Source organism: Manis pentadactyla, chromosome 12 (genome assembly GCF_030020395.1).
Source record: "Manis pentadactyla isolate mManPen7 chromosome 12, mManPen7.hap1, whole genome shotgun sequence".
In the NCBI taxonomy this organism is placed as follows: Eukaryota; Metazoa; Chordata; class Mammalia; order Pholidota; family Manidae; genus Manis; species Manis pentadactyla.
Window position 1 is genome coordinate 10378083 of NC_080030.1, and position 23593 is coordinate 10401675.

The 23593-nt window shown below is 56.9% G+C and overlaps 2 protein-coding genes across 2 annotated transcripts; both read left to right on the forward strand.

Moving 5' to 3' along the window:
• The first annotated feature begins 5591 nt into the window (after positions 1 to 5591).
• On the forward strand, positions 5592 to 7489 carry JUND (JunD proto-oncogene, AP-1 transcription factor subunit). Its single transcript, XM_036893470.2, has one exon. The coding sequence runs from the start codon at positions 5741 to 5743 to the stop codon at positions 6782 to 6784; it is 1044 nt and encodes a 347-aa protein (XP_036749365.2). The 5' UTR covers positions 5592 to 5740; the 3' UTR covers positions 6785 to 7489.
• Positions 7490 to 12397: 4908 nt separating this feature from the next.
• On the forward strand, positions 12398 to 22767 carry IQCN (IQ motif containing N). The gene is given in 9 exon segments (XM_057489557.1): positions 12398 to 12703; positions 12706 to 12880; positions 13057 to 13214; positions 13513 to 13731; positions 13734 to 13859; positions 14289 to 15103; positions 15154 to 15403; positions 15406 to 15805; positions 20362 to 22767. Coding segments are annotated over 9 exon segments (3537 nt in total). The 5' UTR covers positions 12398 to 12417; the 3' UTR covers positions 21470 to 22767.
• The last annotated feature ends 826 nt before the right edge of the window (positions 22768 to 23593 follow it).

A 23593-nucleotide genomic window follows, 5' to 3' on the forward strand; every position in this document is an offset into this window, starting at 1 on the left:
TTATGTGCCTTATTTGCCTGGGGCCCCCCAAACCTATTCCTTCCTCGGGGCCCCTTCCTAATCTACTGGGTCTCTGCCTGCGCCTTGCCACCCCTGGTAGGCCTGCCACCTTCTCCCTGCTCCCCGTGCTGCCTACCTCACCCCCATTCAATCTACTCCACACTGGGGCCCAGATCCTTTTTCGTGGCACCCATCAAGTGCCAGCCCACAAAGCCCTTCAAGTCTGAGATCCAGCAGGCCTCTGTACCAGCCTCCCTGTCCTGCATCTCACAGCTGCCAGCAAGGCCGCCTGGATTCCAGTCCGCCCTCCAAAGATGTGGAGCACGTGGAGCCCTACTTTGACTGGAGCCTCAGTTTGTCTATCTGAAAAATGGGAACAGACATCCCTCCTTGAGATGCGGCTGTGGGGGTTTATGGAAACTTGTAGGGCTTGGGTTTCCCATCTCGGCAGCATGGATGCATCTTCACATTCATCAATTAACTTATTCATTAATTACTTCACTAACTCATCCATTATATTATTCACTCATTTGTTCATTTACTTATTCACTCATTCACTGATGGACACATCTGCTACTCCCCAATCCCTAGGCAGCTTGGGAAGGACATCAGAGGCCATAGGACCATGGGTAGGGACAGCCCCAGGGTCTTAAAGCAGAAACAATAGCTTCCATTTAACTGAACCAATACCCGGAAGCCTCCCCAGAGAAGGCTCAGTTGGGGTACCACCCCCAACCGGCTGCTGTCTGTCACACCACTTCCGTCTGTCCCCCAAGAAATGGGTCAGTACCTCAAAGAGCCTTGGGAGGATGCCGGCTGATACAGGAAAAGCCCATATATAGTTGATATATAGAGATGAGGCACATTACTGAGGCTGACCGTATGCTGGGGCCTCCAGGGACAGGAACACCAAGTGGGTCCCTTGTGGCCCCTCCTGTGCTCTTCTTGACTTGGCTTAATGCTTTCTGAACATTTGGACGTTCCCAGTCCAGGCCTGGCCCAGAGTGTCCCTGGGAAGGAAATGCCTGGGTTTTACTCCAATTTAATCATTTTTCGTTTTTTTTTTTTTGTATTTATGTCAAGGGAAACTAGTTATCCATTCCTGGTGGTGACATGGAGGTTCCCTTTTGAAATATATTTAATGAAGCCAACACAGAAAAGGGGAGCAAACTAAAAGAAAAATAGTGATATCGCCCTGAAGCGTGCTTCTTCATTTTGGCAGTTGTTTCCTGTCCATGATAAATGATGGCAGAAAACCCTCACCCAGCACACAGGGCCGGGCACACAGTAGGTGCCCAACAGAGGGTGGCGGAAGAGATGAATGATGGTGCTTGAGACTGGCCAAAAGCAAAAACACAAAACAATACAAATACATTTCTGAAGTTAGGGAAGAGCTCAACATCTTCTGCCTCCAACGTCTACCTGTGAAAGGGCGTAGTCTGGGTCTGGATATACAGCACGTGCACATTGAATGTACACTGGATGAGCTCAGGAGTCCTTCTCGTCCTGGGGGGTGGAGGGTGGTACGCGAAATTGTTTTCTGCCTGCGCAGGAGCCCTGCCCAACTCACTTTGGACAGTCGGTCAATCAACAAGCACTGGACTGAGCAGCTCTTCCGGGTCTGCTGGGAGCTGGGGACAGCGCAGCCTCGGGGAATAAGACAGGGCCACCGGTCTTAAAGCGGGCTCTGCCAGGTGTCAATCTGGGTCCATCAGTGCTGAAGGCCCGGGCTGACGCCGCACCAATTTCCTTCTCTGTAAAATGGTCCTGTGAGACTGGAAAGGGCGGGTGCCAGCCCAGAGGGCAGGGCCTGGGTCCCGGCCGACGGCCAAACACCTGCACTGGACCGGGGAGGTGGCTGCGGTTCCCGCTCCAGGCTGGGGCGGAAGCAGCGCAGGAGGGGAGAGGCGGGTACTGCCGCCTTTCTCGGTAACCTGATCCTCAGGAATGCGCAGGGGCCAGACGCGCCTCCAGACCGAGGTCGGCGCCCCTTCCCCGGCCGCCCAGCGCGGTCCTGCCACCCGGGGACAGTCCCCGCACAAGCCCCATCCACCCCGGTGGGGTCCTGAGTGCCAGTAGGGAGACATCCCTAGCAACGTCACCCCCCAGAGGCTCCCTCTGTCTCAGCCCTTTATGCTTCCTGCTTAATTCCTTTTTTCTCTTTGGGACTTTCTGTTTTATCAAGTTGATTTGAAGTGTCTGGGTTTTCAAATAAAGACTAAACTTTAAACCGAGTTGCAGCTTGCCTTAATTAAACGAGAAAGCACATCTCTTCCCGCTGGGGAGAGGCCAGAACGGGGTAGATTTGAACCTGGAGGCAAGAGGTGGGTGGGTCAGACACAGCCTCCGCTGGGAAAGCAGGGTGGGGTGGGGAACCAGCTGACTTCTTATCAGGCCTGGGCTGTGTGATCCCAGGAGATCGAGAGCCCTCTCTGGACGTTGCTCTAGGAGAAGTAGGACAACGTGCTGGGAGAATAAAAGCAAAAATGCAGAATCCAGGGCTAAGCCCTATTACCTACCCCTCCTTCACTCCCATCTTCCACCACCACTTATGCAGCCCTTGGAATAAATACCAGCTGGGTGTTAGTGGAGGCCCTGCCAGCTTTGCTTCCCCAGGCTCACCCAACCCAGCTCCACCTGCCTCTCTGCCTTGCATGTCCATGTGGCCAGTTGGCTTCTGCCACAGGGCTTTTGCAAGTGCTGTTACCACTATCTGGGATGCTCTGCTCTCATATTATCTCACGATTTGCTCCAGGGCCTCCTTCATTCAACATCAACTCCTGGTGCCCCTGCCCTCTAAAGCATCCCTCTCTCCACCACCTGTGGAGGGGGCACCATTTATTCTCCTGACAAGCTGACAAGCTACGCTTGTCAGGTTCCTCCTTCAGATTCTGTGCTGGGAAAATGGGAATGTTTGTCTCTATCAGCTCACAGTACTTGCTCAAAGTATGTGGATGAATGAATGAATGGGTTATCCCTAATTCATTGCATGAGGCTTGTTGATGGACTTAGGACCCTCTCTGAGATGCCTGAGGAGCCCCTGTTCAAATGGAGAGGTAGTATTGGGATGTCCCAGAGGGCTCCCTGGCTGGGAGGAGAGGGTAAAGAGGGGCACTTGGTCAGTGTGTAATATTCCACTGTGTGTAGATTCCATCAAGAGGGACTAGCAAGTGCACAGCAGAGGAGCCTGAAGGGGCCAGGCATAGGAAAGTGGGGTTGGCAGGGTCTGCCAAGGGCAAGTCCCCATACTTAGAGGGCAAAACAGATCTTCCCGCCATCCCCAAGGACCCTCCCCTTCCCCATCTGGGGCAGACAGAGCCAGGCACAGATGGTGGACGGGGCTCAGCCAGATGGAGGGGTCTAGGGGAGTCCCTGGGGTTGTAGTTAAGGAAGGCTTCTGGGAGGAGGAAATATTGGAGTGGGGTTTGAAAGATAAATAGGAATTTGCAGCCCAAAGAAGGGCGCTCCAGGCTGAGGCTACTCCAGACCAAAGTACAGCAGTTAAGTTCAGTCAAATGATAATAAAGTAAAACAATTATAGAAAACATTTATTGAGCCTTTACAACTTCTTCAAATTCAATAAAAATCACAATATTCCATGAGGTAGATAGGATTATTCACTTAATTTTCATGAGGAAGAAACTGAAACTCAGAGAGGTAACATGCCTTGGCCTCCCCGTTTTTCCATTTCCCAAGAATTATCTGCAGGTCAATCTTTCAGATCAGGCTGGCTCTGCCTACAGTTCATCATACCACATCTGCACCCATCAAGGTCAAGGTACAAGGTCAGGGTGGAGCCTCCCTAGGCAGCCCACTCCCCCTCCTGCCTTGCATGGCCGCATTTCCCACAATCTAGGCCCACTGGGTAGGCCCAGGGCCCAAGCCAGGACTGACTACAGGCTGGGGGCTGCATCCCTTCTATCAGGGATCCATTTGCCCAGGCTAGGACTCAGGGGGCAGGTCTGGAGGACACAGGCCAGGCCTCTTCCTCATGGTGACAGCCTCCCTCATGGCCTTCTTGCTCCAGAGCTCAGTTAGCGGCAGGGCCAGGTGAGGAAATAAGGTCCAGGACAGGGTGCTTATGCCCACAGACCAGTCAGACAAATTGATGCCAGAGACTGCCACAACATGGCAGGGCAGCATTCTTCTTCAACAGAGAGTGCCCACTCTCTGTTACCTGTGCTGTATGCTGGGACACAGCAGGCCCAGGACAGACAAGGTCCCTGTTCTCCTGGGACTTAGGGACCATGCCTTCTTTCTGGATGGTTTCAAGGATACCACAGGAATAGAGTGGGACAGGCCTCTCTGAAGATGCATCTTTGTACTGGAGGAAAGGAGCACCAGGCAGACAACATAGCACATGCAAAGGCCCTGAGGCAGCAATAACCTCAGAAGCCAAAATTCAGAAAGGGTGAGGGTGAAAGGTCAGAGAGGGTCAGTCAGCATTTATGGCCTCTACCTACCATCTGGCTGAGGAGTGGGCTCCATCCTGAGTGTGGTGGTGGCCATGCAGGGGCTGTGTGCAGGGGATGTCCTTTAAACCCAGACATCCCAAGGATCCCTTGGTAGTGCTGGGGAGGTTGGTCCCTCCCTCCTCTCCCATCCCCAGCCAGCCTTTATGGTGGCCCATTAAGCCCTGACAGTAATGATGATAGTAATAAGCAGGTAATAATTACCAGGGGAGATTCCTGCCTTAACAGCCCAGCCAGGAGGCTAAGGGGGAAAATGTGGGGGCCTAGAAGAGCACCCTCAGCTGCGGGGTAGGCACAGCAGCCCGACAGACGCAAAATAAAAACGTAGGAGCATGCCCAGGGGCACCGACACCTGGGTATTAAGGGTGAATAAGAGTTCACATCTGGACACAGTCCTGTTGAGCCTCAGTTTCCCGTCTGTAAAGTCAGGAAGTCATCCGCATTGTAGATCCCAGCCAGAATAAAGTATCCGGTCAAATCGCTTCCAGCAACTTCTGGCAGACGTCCTCTCCAAGCCCCCACCTTGTGGGGAAAGCACACCACTGAGGATTAGGGTGAGGTGGGAAGAGTACCAGGCCCACAGCCCAGGCGAGCCACCCAGCACACCGCTCCACCAGTCTTCTGCCTCCAGTCTGCACAAGGCCCGCCTAGCAAAGAGCTGGGGGAGGCACTGTAGGCGTAGTGGAACGGGAGGCGCCAGGGAGTTACTTATCCACGCAGGGCCCCATCCCCCTCCGATCCCCGGAGGCCGGCAATGTCCCCGCCCTCCCAGCCGGGGCCCCTACGTTCGGACATGAGGCGGGGCGTCAGGGCGGGCGGACGCCTCCAGGGACGACGTGCCTAAGCGGGAGGCGGTGCTGGGGGCTTTGGTTGTACACAGCTCTCTCGGGGCGGGGTGACCAGGCCCGGGCGTGCGGCCCGCCCCCATGACGTCAACCCACAAGCCAGCGCGCTGTTTTCCCGTTTACCGCGTGTCACCGGGGCAACAGAAGTCGGATGGGTGTCGGTAGCTTTTGCCCCGCCCCCCATGCAAATGATCGACGTCACCCGCGCCCAATGGTAAGCAGGGGCAGTGAGCTCATCGTGCCCAGCCGAAGCTATAAGAGAGCGCGTGAATCTCGCAGCCCAGGAACCGCCGCCAGCGGAGGGTTGGGTGCAGCGGGTTGGGGTGGGCGCAGGGCCGAGCGAACGGGGGGTCGCGGGCCCCCCGGGCGGCCGCGGCCACTCCTCCCCCTCCCCCTGGGCCGGCGCGGTGGGGGAGGCGGAGGATGGAAACACCCTTCTACGGCGATGAGGCGCTGAGCGGCCTGGGCGGCGGCGGCAGTGGTACTGGCGGCGGTGGCAGCTTCGCATCCCCGGGTCGCCTGTTTTCCGGGGCGCCCCCGACGGCGGCCGCCAGCAACATGATGAAGAAGGACGCACTGACGCTGAGCCTGAGCGAGCAGGTGGCAGCAGCGCTCAAGCCTACGGCCGCGCCGCCCCCGGCCCCCCTGCGCACCGACGGCGCCCCGGGTGCGGCGCCCCCCGATGGTCTGCTCGCCTCGCCGGACCTAGGGCTGCTCAAGCTCGCCTCGCCGGAACTCGAGCGCCTCATCATCCAGTCCAACGGGCTGGTCACCACCACGCCGACGAGCACGCAGTTCCTCTACCCCAAGGTGGCGGCTAGTGAGGAGCAGGAGTTTGCCGAGGGCTTCGTTAAGGCCCTGGAGGACTTGCACAAGCAAAACCAGCTGGGCACGGGCGCGGCCTCCGCCGCTGCCGCCGCCGCCGGGGGACCTTCCGGCACAGCTGCGGGCGCCGCGCCTCCCGGCGAGCTGGCCCCGGCGGCGGTCACGCCCGAGGCACCCGTCTATGCTAACCTGAGCAGCTACGCCGGCGGCACCGGGGGTGCGGGGGGCTCTGCGACGGTCGCCTTCGCCGCGGAGCCGGTGCCCTTCCCGCCACCGCCTCCAGGCGCGCTAGGGCCGCCGCGCCTGTCCGCGCTTAAGGATGAACCACAGACGGTGCCCGACGTGCCGAGCTTCGGCGAGAGCCCGCCGCTGTCGCCCATCGACATGGACACACAGGAGCGTATTAAGGCGGAACGCAAGCGGCTGCGCAACCGCATCGCTGCCTCCAAGTGCCGCAAGCGCAAGCTGGAGCGCATCTCGCGCCTCGAGGAGAAAGTGAAGACGCTCAAAAGCCAGAACACGGAGCTGGCGTCCACCGCGAGCCTACTGCGCGAGCAGGTGGCGCAGCTCAAGCAGAAGGTCCTCAGCCACGTCAACAGTGGCTGCCAGCTGCTGCCCCAGCACCAGGTGCCCGCGTACTGAGCCCGCCCGAGGGGCGCATGCGCGGCCCCCCTCTCCGAGGGGTGGGCTCGCGCGTGTGTATGTGGGGATGGGTGGGGGCGCCTGGGACTCGGCCAGGGGGCGGGCGGCCCCGGGGGCCCCCCCCCGTCTCCTGCAAGGGTGCCTGGATTTGGAGAGCGCAACCCCAGAGGAACCACCCCTCGCCGAGGGTGCCCTGGACTCGAAGGGGGCGCCTCAGGCTCGACAAGCTGGACCCCCTGCTGCCGGGGGGCGAGCGCATGACTCCCCCACCCTCGCGCTGCCTCTGTCCCCCGCGCGCGGCCACCCAGTGTTGCACAAACCCCTGCGCCCCGGCCGCCCCTTTTGTACACACCGCCGCCGAAGTGGGCTCCTAGGGGGCGAGGCCTCAAGCCCTGCGTTTCTTTTTACCTTTTTTTTTTTTTTTGCCTTTGGAAGAGAGAAGAGTGTTCGATTCTGCCCTATTTATGTTTCTACTCGGGAACAAACGGTTCTGTGTGTGTTTCCTTGTGTTGGTTTTTTAAAGAAATGGGAAGAAAAACTCCCTTCTCCCCTTTCCCAGCTCTCGCTCCACCCCCCCCACCCCGTTCTCCCACACCGCTGCCCCTCCCCATTTTGTTGTTTTGTTTTGCTACGAGTCCTCCACATTCCTGTTTGTAATCCTTGGTTCGCCCGGTTTTCTGTTTTCAGTAAAGTCTCGTTACGCCAGCTCGGTTCTCCGCTTTCTTCCCTCGCCGGGGCCTGCTGGGCCGGTCCCCCGCCCTTTCCCCTCCCCACGCCCCTGCTCGGAGGAGGCGGGAGCCGCCGCGTCCGGGAGGGGCATGCACATCTGGCGCGCAGCGAGCGCCACCTAGGCGCGCTTGGTCGTGCGCGATGTCGGCGGAAGTTTAGGTTAGGTGGGGGCCACTCGTGTCCCCAGCCAGCATTTAGAACTAGCGAGTCCGCGGATGTCCTCTCTGGGGAAGAGGGACTTCGGGATGAAAAGGGGCAGGTCCAGAGGCCAGAAGGAAAAGGCAACGTTAGCCTCCTGAGCCTCCATTTCCCTGCCTGTAAAATGGGTAGAACAGTTGTCCACTTGCCCCACAAAGTTGTGAGGATTAAGAGTTTGCTTACAAATCAGTGCTCATTGTAAGTTTTTATTATCCTTTTGTGACTTGGGAAACTGATCTCAGGACTAAAAAGAAGGTGGCACGGTTGGGATCTGACCCAGGTGGGCTTGCCTCCAGGCCTGGAGGTATGATGAGTATGCTCTGTGGGACTTCCTTAGAACACTGACTTGAGTCCAGGACTTTCCAAGTCCTCCCCTGCTCTGGAATCCTTTTTTCCCATTTTAAAGGAACTAATGTTCAGAGAGGCTAAGTGACTACTTTGGGAGGCTGCAGGGACATTTGGACCTTGGCTTCCCACCGCCAGAGCTTTGACTGCCAGACTGTCCTGCCTGCTCTGGCCTTTGCTCTTGTGTAGGGAGAAGACCTGGGCCTTGGGCTTCTGCCTCATTTGGGGTCTGGAGGGACACAGGCATTGGTGGCCAGGGGCACAGGGCAGGTCGAGCTGGTAGGCATGTGTGAATGCCTAGCGTATACCCAACCCTGCTAGGGAAGGTGGGTGTATTGTGCCTGTTTTGTAGATGAAAAAACAGGAGGCACAAAAAATGAAGGCCACGTGCCCACAGTTGCTCAGCCCGAGAGAGTGGGGCCTTCACCACCTATGTGTTCCCTCCTCACCCTGGCTGCCCACTTTTCAAGTTTGTTTTTTAACCACGTGGCCTCACTTGTACAGCAACCTTCAGGCAGATATTTCAGGAGGAGGGCCCAGGAGTGAGAAGGAGGCTGTGCCAAGACCGCGTGGATACAGAGGAGATCAACAACTATGTTTTGGGAATAGAACTTGACTCTTGAGGAGACTGAGTCCCAATTTGGGTTGCTGATCTGCCACCGTGTGACCTCAGCCAAGTCCTCTCCAGCTCTGGCCTCTACCTCTGGTGCTGTGGGTATGTTCATAGGCAGGTAACATCTTCCAGCTCAGAAATCAGAAGTGCCTGGAAGACAAAAAGCAGAGATGATACTCAAGGCACCCCATGCAGCCCCCAATCTATAGGGGAGGGGAGGCCCAGGGGAGGTTTCGAGATCTTCCCAACTTCCCCTGAACTTGTCTTATTCTCAACACTTGTGACACCAAGTAAACGTTTTTTTCCCTGCACACCAACCAATTCTGCAACGCCAGATGCCAACGGGGCATCCTACAATTCAATCCTGACCCTAGCTACTGGAGTTAGCACAGACCTCACAGGTGAAGGGCTCAGTTCCATAAGACGGCCCTCACTGAAGCTGCAGGTCGCAAGTCCCTCGTTGCCACCTATTCTTCTAAACCAGCTATAAACTGAGTTTATATCCACAACCGCCTTATGAGTTTCTTTTAATCATTTGCCAGAACAGCTCACAGTGCCTAGAAAAGAAGTTTGCTTAAAATTACTAGCTTTTCATAAAGGATACAACTCAGAAAAAAACAGCCAGAGGATACAGGAGGCAAGGTATGGGGCAAGGACATAAACCCCGGGGGGTTTCTTTACTTAGACAAGATTGATTAAATCATGGGCCTTTGGTGATTGACTTCATCTCCCCCTACCTGCTGCCTCCCCTCCTAGGAGGTTTGGGAGGTGGGGCAGATCGGTCCAACCCTTAAGCATGCATTGGTCTTTCTGGAGATCAGCCCCCACTGGAAGCTGTCTAAGGGCCGCCAGCCACCACTCATTCATTAGCATACAAAAGACATCACTTTGGAGATTCCAAAAGTTTTTTAGCAGCTGTGTGTTACAATCTCTGCTAAATGGCTGAGCCTGAACCTAGACCCTGGGTCTGCCTCCCAGAACCTTGAGGCTATGTGGAGTCCCTACCTATCCTTTCCTTAGCATGTGACCTGCAGGTGTTTTTTTTGGAAACCACAGATCTGATCCCTACTTGAAACCTTTCTAGAAAAAAGTTCTTGACCTGGCCCTGGGCAAGTCTCTCCAGGCACCTCCCTACCCAAGCTCTCTATTTCCTTAACATCTGGCCTCAGGGCCTTTGCAAGGCTTCCAGCCTGAGCTCCTCTCTCAATCTCAGCTGCAGACACCCTCCTCTGCAGCAGGTGGATCTGCAACTACCTCCTGGCTGGGCCAGGGCCTTGTTGGGCCCCCACAATGTTCTGTACTTCCACCACAATTGCCCTGACCACTCTGGATTTGTGTGTAGTTCACTGAGGGCATGGACAATGGGATCGTCCTGGTCACTCCTGAAACAAAGGACATAAGTCTTGTCCAACTGCCATGTCCCTGGTATTGCCTAAATCACCCCAAGTGTGGAGAAGAGTAGGGTGTCCCCACTGGCCTCTTGCTCTGGTGTTCCCCAGTGGCTCCCCAGAGAGGCCAGGCAGAGACCCCTGGGCCAGGCTGGGTGGCTTTGGCAGGATCCTGCTGAGCTGAAGCCAAGGTGTCTCCCAGCCCTGGCTGGGCCAGCCCTAGAAGGTGACTTGGGGATGGGGGCCTCACTCTCCTCTCCAGGACTGTGGCTCAGAGTCAGTACCTACTCTGACCAGGTGACCTAGGGATCCTAAGGGGCCCTGGGCCCAGCCCACCCTAAGAAGCCCCTACCCCCAGAGCCACACACAGATGCCTCTTTTGCTGTAAACCCTCTCATGGCCCCCTGGCACCTTCTGCAGAAAGCCCACACTCCTCTGCCCTGAGTCCCACCTGTTCGGCCTCCTGGTGCCGGCCTCTTCTTCCTCACCTCCAGCTACATCAGCCACCATGTTCCCTAATCATGCCGGCTCTCCCACAACCAACACCTTCACCCTCTGTGGGGTTCAGCCCATCCCACAGTTCACACCCCCACATTATTGGAGTTGTGTCCTCAGGCCCACATTAGGTCCCAAAGCAAAGTAGGTGCCACCAAGTGCCCAAGGTGTTGTGCAACTGAGCCTGTCTTCAGACATGTGGAGGGGGAGAATTTGGGATCCCCTCTGTGCTCAGAGCCCTAATTCTCTCTTCAGGATGGGTAGGACATAGGTAGCAACCACCACAACCCTCAGCCCTGAGCCAGGTCCTGTCCCCTGACCCTCCCACCAATACCTCACTCAGTCTACTTTCTAGAATCCCCTTTCCCGAGGAGCTAGTGGGGATTGGCTGGAAGGTGCCTGTGAGGCACAAAGCCATTGTGATACCAGGGCCCCAAGGCTGGCCATTCGGGCTGGTGGGTTCAGCTTCAGGGGCAGGTAAGTGGTAGAGGGCCTGGTGGGGGATGGAAGGTTACACAGAGACCAATTGTTTTCCCCTGGTCCCAGCACCCTAGAGTTCTCCTGAGCTCTCCAGGGTGCCCTGAGAGTTGGTCAGCAACTCAGACCCTCAAAGTAGGGGTGCTTGGGGCCCCCAAAGGCCTATAGTGGGTTTGTCTACTTGGAGGGCCCAGCTGGGAAAGCTTATCACATCTCCTTGGACTTTGGAAAATGGTCTTAGAATGTGTAACAGATAGGGAAACTGAGGTTCAGAGTAGTTTACTGAAAATTGCCAAGCCATCCAGTAGGCTTATGTGTCAGGGGGCCCCTATTCCTTCTTCCCATCCTCTGTAACCCCAGTTCTCACTCCATTGTATGGTTCAGTTCATCACAAGAGCTAAGCCAGGTGGTTGACAAAACCCCAGACCCTGGGATGGACCATTTCAGATCCTGAAGCTGCCGTCCATCCATCCGTCCATCCGTCCCTCCATCCATCCATGTGTTCATTTCCTTATTTATTGATCTATTCATCAACTTCACTTATTCATCCATTTTTCCACCCAAACCTTCATCCATCCCTCCAATTCATCCACTGTTCATCCATCCACTGAGTTACCTATTCAGTATCTAGTCATGTGTCCATCTATTCATCCAGCTTCCAATCTACCCAGCCACTCATTTATCCATCAATGACCCAACACCTGTCCATTCATAACCTAGAGCCAGGCCCTAAGACTGAGATGGGGATGCAGAAACGACTCAAACTTGATTCCTGCTTTAGGAATTCACAGCCAATGGGGAGAAACAAATAACACCACACACACATGCACCCACAGAGACACAAACAGGAAATTTCTAAAACACTGTGCTGTATCCACAGTATGTCCCAAATACACAGGAAGTACAAAAAGCAAGTAGGTGACTGGGCATCAGGTGAGAACAGGCACTGTGTGTCAGCGTGGAAGCAGCCACAGGATGGTGAGGCAGCCATGGGTACCAAGACCACCTGGGCAGGCGGCCAGGGGAGAGAGGGCCTCTGAAGGAGAGGAGGCAGATCACAAGGTGCCCAGAACAAGATGTGCAGGAGCAAGTGCCCCGCCTAGCCAGGAGGCTTTTTTCTTGTCTGCACAACCTCAGTCTCTGACCACCTTCCCGTCACGCCCACTGGCAGAGCTGATCTGCCTAGGAATCAAGACAATGCAGCAAGCAACTCAGCTACAGCTGAGTGGGCAGTGCCCTGTCCAGTTCTCATCCACCACCAATCTATAAGACAAAATGAGGTCCCTGGGTCCACAGCTTCAGCATGAGCCATCTGCATCCAGGGGACCTTTCTGCAACAGCCAGACAAGGACAAGACGGTGCCTCACCACATCTCATGCCTCTGGGCTATGGTTGAGAGCCAGGCCTTCAAGAATGTCCTGGTGGACGAGATGGATATGATGCTGTCCCATGCAGCCACCCTCATCCAAGCCAACTGGAGGGGCTGCCGGCTCTGGCAGAAGCTGATCTCTTGGATGATGGCAGCAAAGGCCAACCAGGAGGTCTGGTGACGCTTCAGCACCATGCACCTTCTTCAGTCTGACAAGGTAGTAGAGAAAAAAGTGACTGTGGAAGAGGGACACATCCCTTACCACCCCCTACCGCAGGTGCGACTCCAACATCTGAAAGAGGGCAGGTCTTTTCTGAACCAGCCCATAATAGCAAGGAGACCCAGGTCCCTTCCTCTGACAGCCTGGATGCCAGTCCTGGCCCGCTGGCCCTGCTGCAGACCCAGGGCACTCCACAGCCCAGTATGCAGACTCCTTGTGCTGCCGGAGGCCCCTTCCTACTCTTCAACCACAGCCCAGAGGCGTGAGATGTGGTGAGGCACCGTCTTGTCCTTGTCTGGCTGTTGCAGAAAGGTCCCCTGGATGCAGATGGCTCATGCTGAAGCTGTGGACCCAGGGACCTCATTTTGTCTTGGAGATTGGTGGTGGATGAGAACTGGACAGGGCACTGCCCACTCAGCACCAGTCCGTTGCTGTCAGACTTCCGTATCCAGTGAGTCTAGATGCAAAGTGCCATCCGTGTGTGCTGATGAGAACCGTCATAAGTTCCTGCCCTGTCCATGGAGAAGGGGTCCTGGTGAAGAGCAAGCAAGCATCTGCTAGAGTCAGCAAGGCAGATGCCTCAGGGCTGCCACGGGGCTAAAGTTATGCCCAGGTAGTTCAGGGATCACTCAAGACCCCGGCCCAGGCCCATGTGGAGGCAGAGGTCCTCAGAGCCTCGCCCCAGACATGCCCAGCCTGTGATAGCCAAGAAGCCACCCAGCCATGCCCAGTAGCCCTGATGACCAAGGCCCCAGCCCAGATGCGACCAACTGCTTCAATGACCAACACTTCACCCCTGACAGGATCTGTGGCCATCAAGATCCCAACCCAGATATACATATTGGCCTCAACGATCAAGGCCCCAATCCAGAAGTGCCTCACGGCCATGACAAGCAAGACTCCATGCAAGATGTGCCCAGTACCTTCCATGGTTGAGACTGTCTCAGATGCGTCTGGTGGCCCAGATGACCAAGACCGCACTACAGACGTGTCCAGCAGCCTCCATGGCCAAGATCCCATCCCAGACGCTCCCAGGGGCCTCAGCAACCAAGACACACCTGGCAGCCATGGTCAACAAGACTCCGGCCCAGTTTCGCTTCGTGGCTGCCATCCTCAGACCCTCCGCCTGTCCACTCCTGCAGCCAGGAATCTGAAGGCTCCAGCGGTGGCTGCTGGAATTCCCTGCACCACACCACACACATATCTGAATGGCCCAAAGCCCAAGGCGCGGGGAGCTCCAAGCAGGCGGCAGGGGGATCCAGCTGTCATCCCCTGAGGCCTGACTGAGGGAGAAGCCACATACTGGCCCCCACCACATCTGGGGACCGCGGCTTGCAAAGCTTCACCCAGGCACCCTTTAGTAGTTGAGAAAATCAAGGTCTTCCCCCAGAAACAGGTGAAAACAGGAACAGTATCTAACAACTGGGTGGCCATGGAAATGCCCAAAGATCTGTCCTGGGAAAAGGTGGCTAAGGACAGAAGCCAACCCTTATTACAGGCACTCCCTCAGGACAGATGCCATTAAAGTCCAATCCCAGATGTATAGGTCTGTAGAAACAGCTGTGGTCTTGCCACAGGCCACATGCCCGGCCAAGACTCTGCCCCTGCCCCAGACCCAGCTGGCCCCATATTCAACCTCAACTTCATCCCAGGGACATCTGCTCACTGAGCTGTCTGCATCCCTGCTCCGGGCACATCTGGGCACATGTCTAGCCACAGTCTGCCCCAGGAACAACTGGGCATATGCTTGAGCACCTCACCACAGGGGCAGCTGCTGCCTAAGCTGACTGCTGCCCTGCCAAAGACACCTCTGGGCACGCATCTGTCTAAGGCCCCATCCCAGGCAGATTCACCCATGAAACTGTCTAGTGCTTTCTCCCAGGGACATCCACCTGCCAAGCTCACCACAACCCTGAGCCAGTCACACTTGGACAAATGTCTGTCCAACATCCTGTTGCAGGCACATCTGCCTGCCGGGCTGACCAAGGCGCAGTCCCAGGCCCAGCTTGCCTCACAAATAGCCACGTGCCTCTATGCAGCTCACCAGGTCACCGAGCTCAGCTATAAGACCCAGTCCCAGCCACTCCTGGTGGGGGTTCAAGGCATCCACCCCGACCTGCCAGCACATTGGCACCCTCGGCACTCTGCCCTGAGTGGATCCGGAGGACAGACTGACCCAGCTCCCGCCTCACACCTATGCACAGGGCCAAATTGCTCAGGGCCCGTGCCAGGGGCCTCGGAGACTCAGAGCACGTGGGTGCCTCCAGTGGTGTCTGTTGGACATACCAAACTCAATGCCAAATTCTGGGGTGACCCTGGGGCCACCCGGGTGCAGCCATTGACAGCTAGCCCTGCCATACCCCGCCAGGAGGAGCTGGCAGCCTCCCAGCTTGCCTCTCTGTGTGCTGAACTAGCCTCTGAGCTGGGCATCCAGGAGGACCTCTGTGCCCTGCTGGCGAAAGCCCTCTCCCAGGGCCAGTATTTGGCTTTTCCCTCAATCAGGTATGAGTGGAATCAGGTATGGGTTCAGTGCAGGCAGCCCTGAACCAGGCCCTGTCCAAGAAAGTCCTGGGTGCCGTAGTGGTCAAGGCCCTGGCCCAGGGCATGCTGGGCACAGCACTGATGAAGGTGCTATCTTGGGAGGAGATGGGCATGGCCCTATCCTGTAACCCATCCCCGAGTGAACTGCAGGCTGAACTCACTAAGGCCAAGCAGGGCAAATTGACAGACATGCTCAGCAAGGCCCTGGAGGAGGAGGAGTGGGCCGCACTGAGCCAGGCTCTGTGTCAGGTGAGCTGGGCGCTGGCCTGAGCCAGTCTTTGTCTCAGGCAGGCTCGAGGTCAGGAGCTGTCTTCCCCAAGGCTGCCTCAAAAATGGCGGGAAGCTGGATGACTGTGAGGTCAGCCCCAGTGGGGGAGGACTGCAGCGGAAGCCCATCGGCTGCACGGAGGCCCACCGTGGGACCTGGAAGACAGCAGCCTAGCAAGGTCAGGGTTCGCCAGGATGGGGCCTGGGATGGCTTTGTCACAGGCTGGCCACCTGGTTTCTTGGAGGAGATGGGGGATGGGCCCATACTTTGGGGGTCACTCTGCTCATCAGTGGTATCTGTGGGTGCCTCCTTGACCAGCAGGGTGATCACAACCTTTCAACAGCGTCCCCTGATCGCTGTCCTAGAGCCTACTTTGTTGTAGGGGGTTGGGCATGGCAGAGCCTCCTCCTTAAACCTGTGTCTGAGGCCTGAAGTCAGTGAGGAAAATGTATTCCTGGCCTCGGGCCAGTAAATTGGCATCAGGCCTCAACCTCTTGGAGAGTGCTACAGGCCCGATTGCCCAAGCCTTCCCACCCACAGCCACCCCCCAGTCTATGGCAGCCAGTCATGGCCAATGGCTTGGCCCCAAGCTCCAGTTGGCCATCGGTGTCCAGTGCCATGGCCTCGAGCGGGTGACACGCACCGTCAGCAGGGTGGCCCTACAGGCGTGGATGTGATCAGGAGAGGCAGGGTAGCCCCCAGCAACCTTCCCAGCACTGCAGGCAGCGGGGGTCCCCCACTCGCACCAGTGTGCCACCACCTACGGGGGGTCTGCTTGTTGCTGTCAGTTCTCCTGGGTCAGCAAGGTGTCCCTTGGTATGTGTCAAGCCTCAGCAGCCAAAGGTCCACAACAAGCATCCACAGTCCCCATGGAGACCATACAGAGGACTCAGTCCCCAAATCATAAACAGGCCTCCATGGGCACTAGGGAGATGATCAAAAAGGTGACCCTAAGTCCACCACTGGCCACCTCAGTGAGCAAAGTGCCCCTAACCCGACCACAGACCCCCAAGGCCAGTGGCCTATCCCCAGATCTGTCTGGCTCCATGGCTTCTGCTCAGCACTGAGCACTCAAAACTCAGGGAGATTCTGGCGCATTCCAAACTCCCCCAGACAGCAGGTCAGCACCCACCCTTCCCCATACAGCCATCCTGGGCAGGAGAGGAACTGAGTGCAGGGGAGCGTTGTCCATTGGAACTAGTGACTGGCCATAATACTCCGAACTCGTGGCCAATTTGCCACAGGGTTCAGACAGTGGTGTGGCCAGAAGCTTCTCCCAGGTCTCCGTGGACTATAGTCTGAATGTGAGCAACTCCCGGATCTCACTGCCTAGCTGCAGCTTGCTCAGCCCTTCCACCATGTCTGCGGCCGGCGGAGCTGCTTTTGACCCGGAGAAGGAAGAGTCATACGCCGCCTGCTTGGATGGGGCCACCACCTAGATACCCTCCTCTCCGGGGAGCCCCTGGAGAGGCCCCAGCGGCCTGAGGATGTGGAACATATTGACAGTGTGGGCCAGAGGCACAGGACCCCAAACCTCCACCAAGAGCTCTGCACAGCCTCAGAGTTGGTCCCCGTTTTGTGCCACAGCACTGAGTCTAGTCATGTGACCTTGCGTGTCCACTGGGACTCAGATGGGTAGGATGAGGTTATGTCATCAGACCAAAACTTTATGGGTCCAAAGCAGAGCTTGTCCCAGAAACCCTAAGGGACAGAGCTGACAAGGAGTCTTGTCTTTAGATACTGTGGTTCTGACTGTATATCATCAGCCATCGGGGGCCAGTGAAGTGGCTCCAAACCCAGGTCAGCCTTCTATGGCCAGTAGGGTCACCTCTAGCTTATCTGAGCCATATATGACCAGTAAGCTGACCCCCAGCCTAGCTCAGCCATCTGTGACCAGTGGTGTGGCCACCAGCTTTGCCCAGCCAACCACGACCAGTGGGGTGATCCCCAGCCTAGCCCAGCCTTCTATGACTTGTGGGGTAGTCCCCAGTGTAGGCCAGCCATCAGTGGCTTATGTGGTGGCCCCCAACCTAGGTCCGCCACCCATGGCTAGTTGGAGGGCCCCCAGCTTACTCCAGCCACATAGGACTTGTGAAGTGGACCTCAGTCCAGGCCAGCCATCAATAGCTTGTGTGGTGGCCCCCAACCTAGATGAGCTATCTATGGCTTATGTAGCTGCCCCCAGCCTAGATCCACCTTCCATAGGTGTGCCCCAGCCTAGCTCAGCCATCTGTGATCAGTGGTGGAAGTCATGCACTCAACTAGTCAATTTGGGCCCCTGGCGGGGGTTCCAATCTGTCATCAAGGGTGAATACAGTAGCACCTAGTGTGTATCATCCAGCATTTAGGATTGATGCTGCCTCAAGTACGGCACATCCATCTGGAAGTAGTTCTGTGCGCCGAGATTTGAACCAGTCATTAGTAGCCACTGGGGTGGACCCATGTCAAAATCCTCTGACCACCTATGTGGTGGCCTCAAGCCTCCAGGCATCTGAATTCAGAGAAGTGTCCCTTGGGTTTCATCAGCCAGTTGGTGTCAGGAGACTCCCAAGCATAACTGAGCATTCTGCTGTCACTCTTTCAGCTCCAAATCTCTACCAGACATCTGTGACCAGCAGAGAGGACTTTTGTTTAAGCCAGGAAACCAGTATATCTCAGGGGATTCTGTTCAGGGGCATGGCTACAGGCATGCCCCAGGTCCCAAGGCTGCCAGCACGCTCCCAAATACACCTCAGGAGACCCTGGATGCTGGCGTGCCCCTAAGTACATCTCGGGGACCTGTGTCTCTTGGCAAGACAGGGAGGATGTGCCAGAGAAGTATGGCCACTGGTCTGGGCCCATGGAAATCTCAGGTGGCCAATGGCATGGCTCCCACTGCATCCCAGATCTCTGTGTGGCAGGTGCCCGATTCATGAGCAAGCCTCGGCGAGGGGGCCCAGCTTTTCTCAGGCTTCAGTGCCCAGTGGACTTGGTATGAGTCCATCTAAGTTTTCTCTGGCTGGTGTGAGCCCCAGCATGGCTCAGGCCAATGTCAATCTCCCAACATCTTTGGACGACCAGTGTTGTCCTGTGTCCACATTTGCCACACCTAACTTCCAACAAACAAATGCTTTCAGCCAGGAACCTGTGATGAGCACCAGTGGGCTGGTGCCAGGGTCTGTAGCCAGTAGATGACCGCAGCTGTGGTCCCAGCTGTGGCCAGTGGGGTAGCCCCCAACCTATCCCCAGGGTCCATGATCAGGGGCGTGGGCCAGAACCTGCCTCCAAGGTCTGTGATCAGTGGTGTGGCCCCCAGCCTTCCAGCTGTTATATGGTCAGCAGTGTGGCTCAAACCCTTCCTCCAGGGTTCATGATGTGTGGCATAGGCCAGGGCCTACCTCCAGTCTGTGGTCAGCAGTATGGGCCTAGGGCTTCCTCCAGGACCTATGATCAATGGCATGGGCCTGGGGCTTCCTCTAGATCCTATGGCTCCCTCCCAGCCTCTCACCAGATTCTGTGATCCGTGGTGTGGCTCAGAGCTTTCCTCTGGGTTCTGCAGCCAGTTCCTCTGGGTTCTTGCATCAGGGTCTGTGGCAAGTGGAGTATCCCCCAGTCTGGTTGCACTGGGGGCGCTGGTGGGAGAAGTCAAAGTGTCCCTGTAAGACCCTCAGCTAACCTCACTGTTCCAAGCCTGCTCCTAGGTTCCCGTGTCCCTTCTGTTTCTGTGGCCTCTTGTGTGGCCCCAGCATCTATGGCTGGGGTGCTGAATAAGGGCCTATGTTTGGGGTCCATGGCTAGTTCAGCTACTCTGCCCTCTGCAGCTGGAAGCATGGCCCAGGGCCTTCCCCGGGGGTCCATGCTGACTGGGATCACTCCTCGTCCTTACCGTCCAGCCCTGACTGGGGAGGGTTCTACAGCCCCCTTTCCAGGCATCCCATACCACCAGTCAGGCTGGAGTTCATCCCCAGGCAGCCAGGGCAGTCCATCAAATGTCCACAATTCTGCAGAGAGCCTCACAGTTGAGCCAGGCCCTTGGGGTGCTGCTTGAGGCCACAGACAGCCAAGCTGTGAAGAAAACAGGGGACCTGGACGAGGCTCTGTGCCAGGTGTCCACATCCAGTCAGGAGTCCAAGGCAACCTGCTGGATGCCCCATAGTTCCCTGGGAATTGACATCAGCGACAGCCATGAATTCCTGAGAGGATGGGACTCTTCCTAAAGTCCAAAGGCCACTGTTGGAAGAGGTGGCTCCCAGCCAGCCAAGTCTATGATCAGTGGCATGCTCACAGTCCCTCCCTCATCCCTGAGTTTTGCCAAGTACATGGCCAACTCTGCAGCAGATGTCAGCAACCACTTGGGGGCACCCCAACTCCCACTTTGCAGCTACTAGCAGGGTCCCCAGTGTGCAGATGGAGTCTGTCAAGGGCCCCGGGGCCCTCTTGACTTACCAACAGGCAGCAGTGGCTCATGTTGTCCCGAGCCCTTTGGTATCTCAGGCTGTCGTTCAGAGCAATTCCCCTGGGGTAGTGGCTTCTACTGTAGCCTCAAGGTCACCCACACTGGCCTGTAACAGTACTATAGCATCTAGTTTGCTCCTTGAGTCTGTGGCTGGAATAGGGACTCAGAGCCCTTCCCAGAGGTCAGGGGCCACCAGCATGGCTTTCCACGTGTCACCATACCCCACGGTGGCTAGCAGGGCAGCCTCTGCGGCGGTCTCGATGGAAGCCATCCCCAGTGCGCTCCAGATGCCAGTGTCTGACAACCTGGCCCAGAATGACTGCCATGAGCTCCTGGGCCCTAGAAGATCCTACAGGTCCACACACAATAGCTTTGTCCCAGAAATGCTAGATGGTGCTGTGCCTGCCTGTCAGGTGTGGGAGCACACCCTTCCCGGCCCCCACAGGGAGGTCCCGGCTGCTCCAGTGGCACACCACTGGCCATAACGCCCATTAGCTAGCTGCCTGGCTGAGGAGGCTCATGCCATACCCATTCCTAGGCTGCACCCAGCAGGTCAGAGGGGGTCTCTGGGCTTTGAGTCTTCACTGAGTGGTTCCCAGCAGCCGCTTTTTAGCTGGGAGTCACTGCTGGGGTCTCAGGATTTCCTGCGTGCTGTGGTTTCTGTAGACAGTTACAGGCCACCCCTGACTCCCACTGTACAACAGGGTCTTTCAAATGCTGGCAGCCGAGCCTGGAACTCTGAAGTCCCCAGGGTAGCAGCAGGGCCCATGAACAGCACTGTGGCCCCCCGGGGGGCATGGGAGCCCACCAGGGTCACTGAGACACCGGACGCCGTGGGCAGCAGGACAGCGGTGGATCCCAGACAGTCGAGAAAGCTGGGGGCATCGATATTGATACAGGCTGTGGAGAGGATAACCATCCAGGCTGTGGTCACCATCCAGGCCTATGCACGTGGCTACCTGGTGCGCCATACCATCAAGGTGTGGCACCATGGGGCCATTATCATCCAGGCTGCCTGGCGTGGCTACTGGGCACGGCAGGATCTGGCCCGGCATTCCAGAGCTGCCACGATCATCCAGGCTACCTGGCGAGGTTTCTGCATCTACCGGGACCACACCCAGCCAACCCTGCCTGAGGGCATGTGGGCCGAGATGGGCAGCAGGGCCAGGTCAACATCTAACCACCGCTGCTTTCAATCCTGCTGGCCTCGGGTCTGCATCCTCTGCCAATCACTGAGTCTTGGGCCGGGAAGCCCACCGAGTGTGCTGATGCTTGTGGGTTCCAGCCCGCGCTTATGCCACGTGTGTGGCCGCACCCTGCCCACGCGGGTGGTGCATGGCATGGGCCAGGGTGCTGCAAGCCGGGTGGGTGGGCTATGGGGCCGCACCAACCAGCCGAACACCTGGTGCCCCCACCAGCCCCATCGCCAAATCAGGGCAGCCACAACCATCCAGTCCACCTGGAGGGGCTTCACTGTACGCCACTGGTTGAGGCAGCAGCAGGTAGCAGCCAAGGTAATTCAAGCCATCTGGCGTGGCCACCACACCCGTGCCTGCCTCACTACAGATGCGCTCTTGGACTGGAACAAGCCACAGCACACCCAGTGACCTTGGCTGACTGGTGGGGGGTACATCAGGGAAGGGGTCATGTGGCTCTCTGGGTCTAATGAATAAAGCCCTCCACAGCCTGGGTCTTGGTCCACCTGTGTTCATGGAAGCATCTTGGGCATGGTGGGGGTGGAAATGGCAGGATCTGGATCATCCTGAATGGGAGGGGCCCCAGAGCCTCCAGCCACACAGTTGGCACCTGAAGTCTGTGCTTGGGATGGGCACCACAAGCCCTTCCCCCAGGTCAGGGCTACCAGCATGGATTCATACGTATTCACCCATGGCTAGCAGGGCGGCGTCCACGGTGCACTCCAGAAGTCAGTGTCTGGGGAGCTAGCCCTGAGTGACCGCCATGAGTCCTTTGGCCCTAGACAATCCTGTGGGTGTGCACGGGGTGCTTTGTTCAGGAAGTGCTAGAGGGTTACAGCCGTGTCCTGCTTTGGTGGGATGCCAGGCCCATGCCAAAAGGCCCCAGTCTGGGTGAGACAGAGCTGGTCACAGATATCCTCAGCCACAGGGTCAAGGTCAGGGCACAGAGGGAGGAGGCTGCCTCAGAGGGGGCAGCCTGACTGGAGGAGGGGCAGAGGGGGTGACAGGGTAGGTTTGGGGCAGCTATGAATAGGACCAGAGAGGGGAGGGGAACTGGAAGGGACTGGGGTGCTTGAGGGGAATGGCAGAGTTTGAGGGCTTCACGGTTACGGTCTAAAAGAGGGGCTTTTAGGAGAGATGGGGGTCAGATGGTGGGGGTGTGTGTGGGAATGGCATCCCTGGAGAACTGTAGCATCTCCCAGAGGCACCGCCTCTGCTTCGCCCCTGCGCAGGTTCCTGTGCCATCAGCAGGGGGCGTGCACGCAGGTGTAGCAAGCAGGCACCTGGCCACTCACCTGTGCAAAGCCCGCCCATCCACCTCCTCGCACCAGGATGGCAGGAGCCCAGCTGCCTGAGCTCCCTGTGCTACTGAAATTTCCTAGAGGCATGTACAGTACTTCCACTGTTACCCCTACAGGTGAGGAGGGGGCCCAGCTTCCGGGGAGCTGGTGAGAGGCGTATGACCCAGACACACACCTGGCATCTGGAACCCTTCCCTCGGGCCACGTGGGTCTGCCAGTCCCCCACCTCCCAAGAAGGGCTGCTGCTTCTCTCAGAAGCAAGGCAGGGAGATGGGGAGAACATCTACAGTACCCCACACCTACACCCTCACCCCAGCTCTGAGGCTGCCAGTTCTGCCACCCCAGTGTGACCTGGATCATTGAGAGGCTGGTGACTGCCTCATACCCAGTTTGAGGCTCCTTTTCAAACCTCAGTTTCTCTTAACTGAAAGGGTATCTCGCCGTGACCCTCCTTACCCAGAACGACTCAGGAGACATGGGCCCACGCAAGAGACTTTATTATCTGAAAGAGAGAGTGGCTGCCCGAGAGAGGGAGCCGGGGAGAGAGAGAGAAGGGTGAGGGAGAGGGAGAGCAGGGGAACAGAGACAGAGACAGAGAGAGGGTAGCAGCGTGGTGCACAGCGTTGTGCCTTTTATTGTGGTGGATCTGCTCGGCCAGTTGCCTTGGGGGAGGGTCGGGATGTTTAGAGATAAGGTGAGGCAAGCCCCAGGCAAAATTCTCACCGGTTTATGTGCTTGGGACCATGGGGCAAATGGAGGATAAATTACTACATTCTTACAAGCCCTCTGTGGGTAAAACTGTAGTATTTCCAGAATATCTCGCCTGGCTTTAGTAAATCTGCATATCAATAGGCGTTCAGAGGTGGAAAGAGGTACGGTTTCAGTGCATCTGCACCATTCCTCAGGGGTGGAGAGAAGTTTATCTCCATATCAATGGGCAATGGAAGGCTTATCTGTGCCTGAGAGGGGAGGGGAGGGCCAGTTTTGCTTCTGCTGGAGCGAGAGAGAGACGGGCGGGACTGCAGTTTGTAAGCAATAAATGGATTTTAAACTTTATTTCTCCCTTTGACTGATTTTGGTTTTTAGAGGTATTTTGTTCCGGGATTTCCTCTCCCCAGACTTACACCCCCAGGAGAAGGGTGAGGCTCTCAGGGCCATGGGAAGATGGGGACAAGGTCTCATTTCCTGGTCACTTTGTATATGGCTCCCAAGGTGAGTTTTTGGTGCCTGACTT

Bases quoted from the DNA above. Each gene is read 5' to 3' on its own strand.
- JUND (XM_036893470.2), top strand. From the start codon at position 5,741: ATGGAAACACCCTTCTACGGCGATGAGGCGCTGAGCGGCCTGGGCGGC.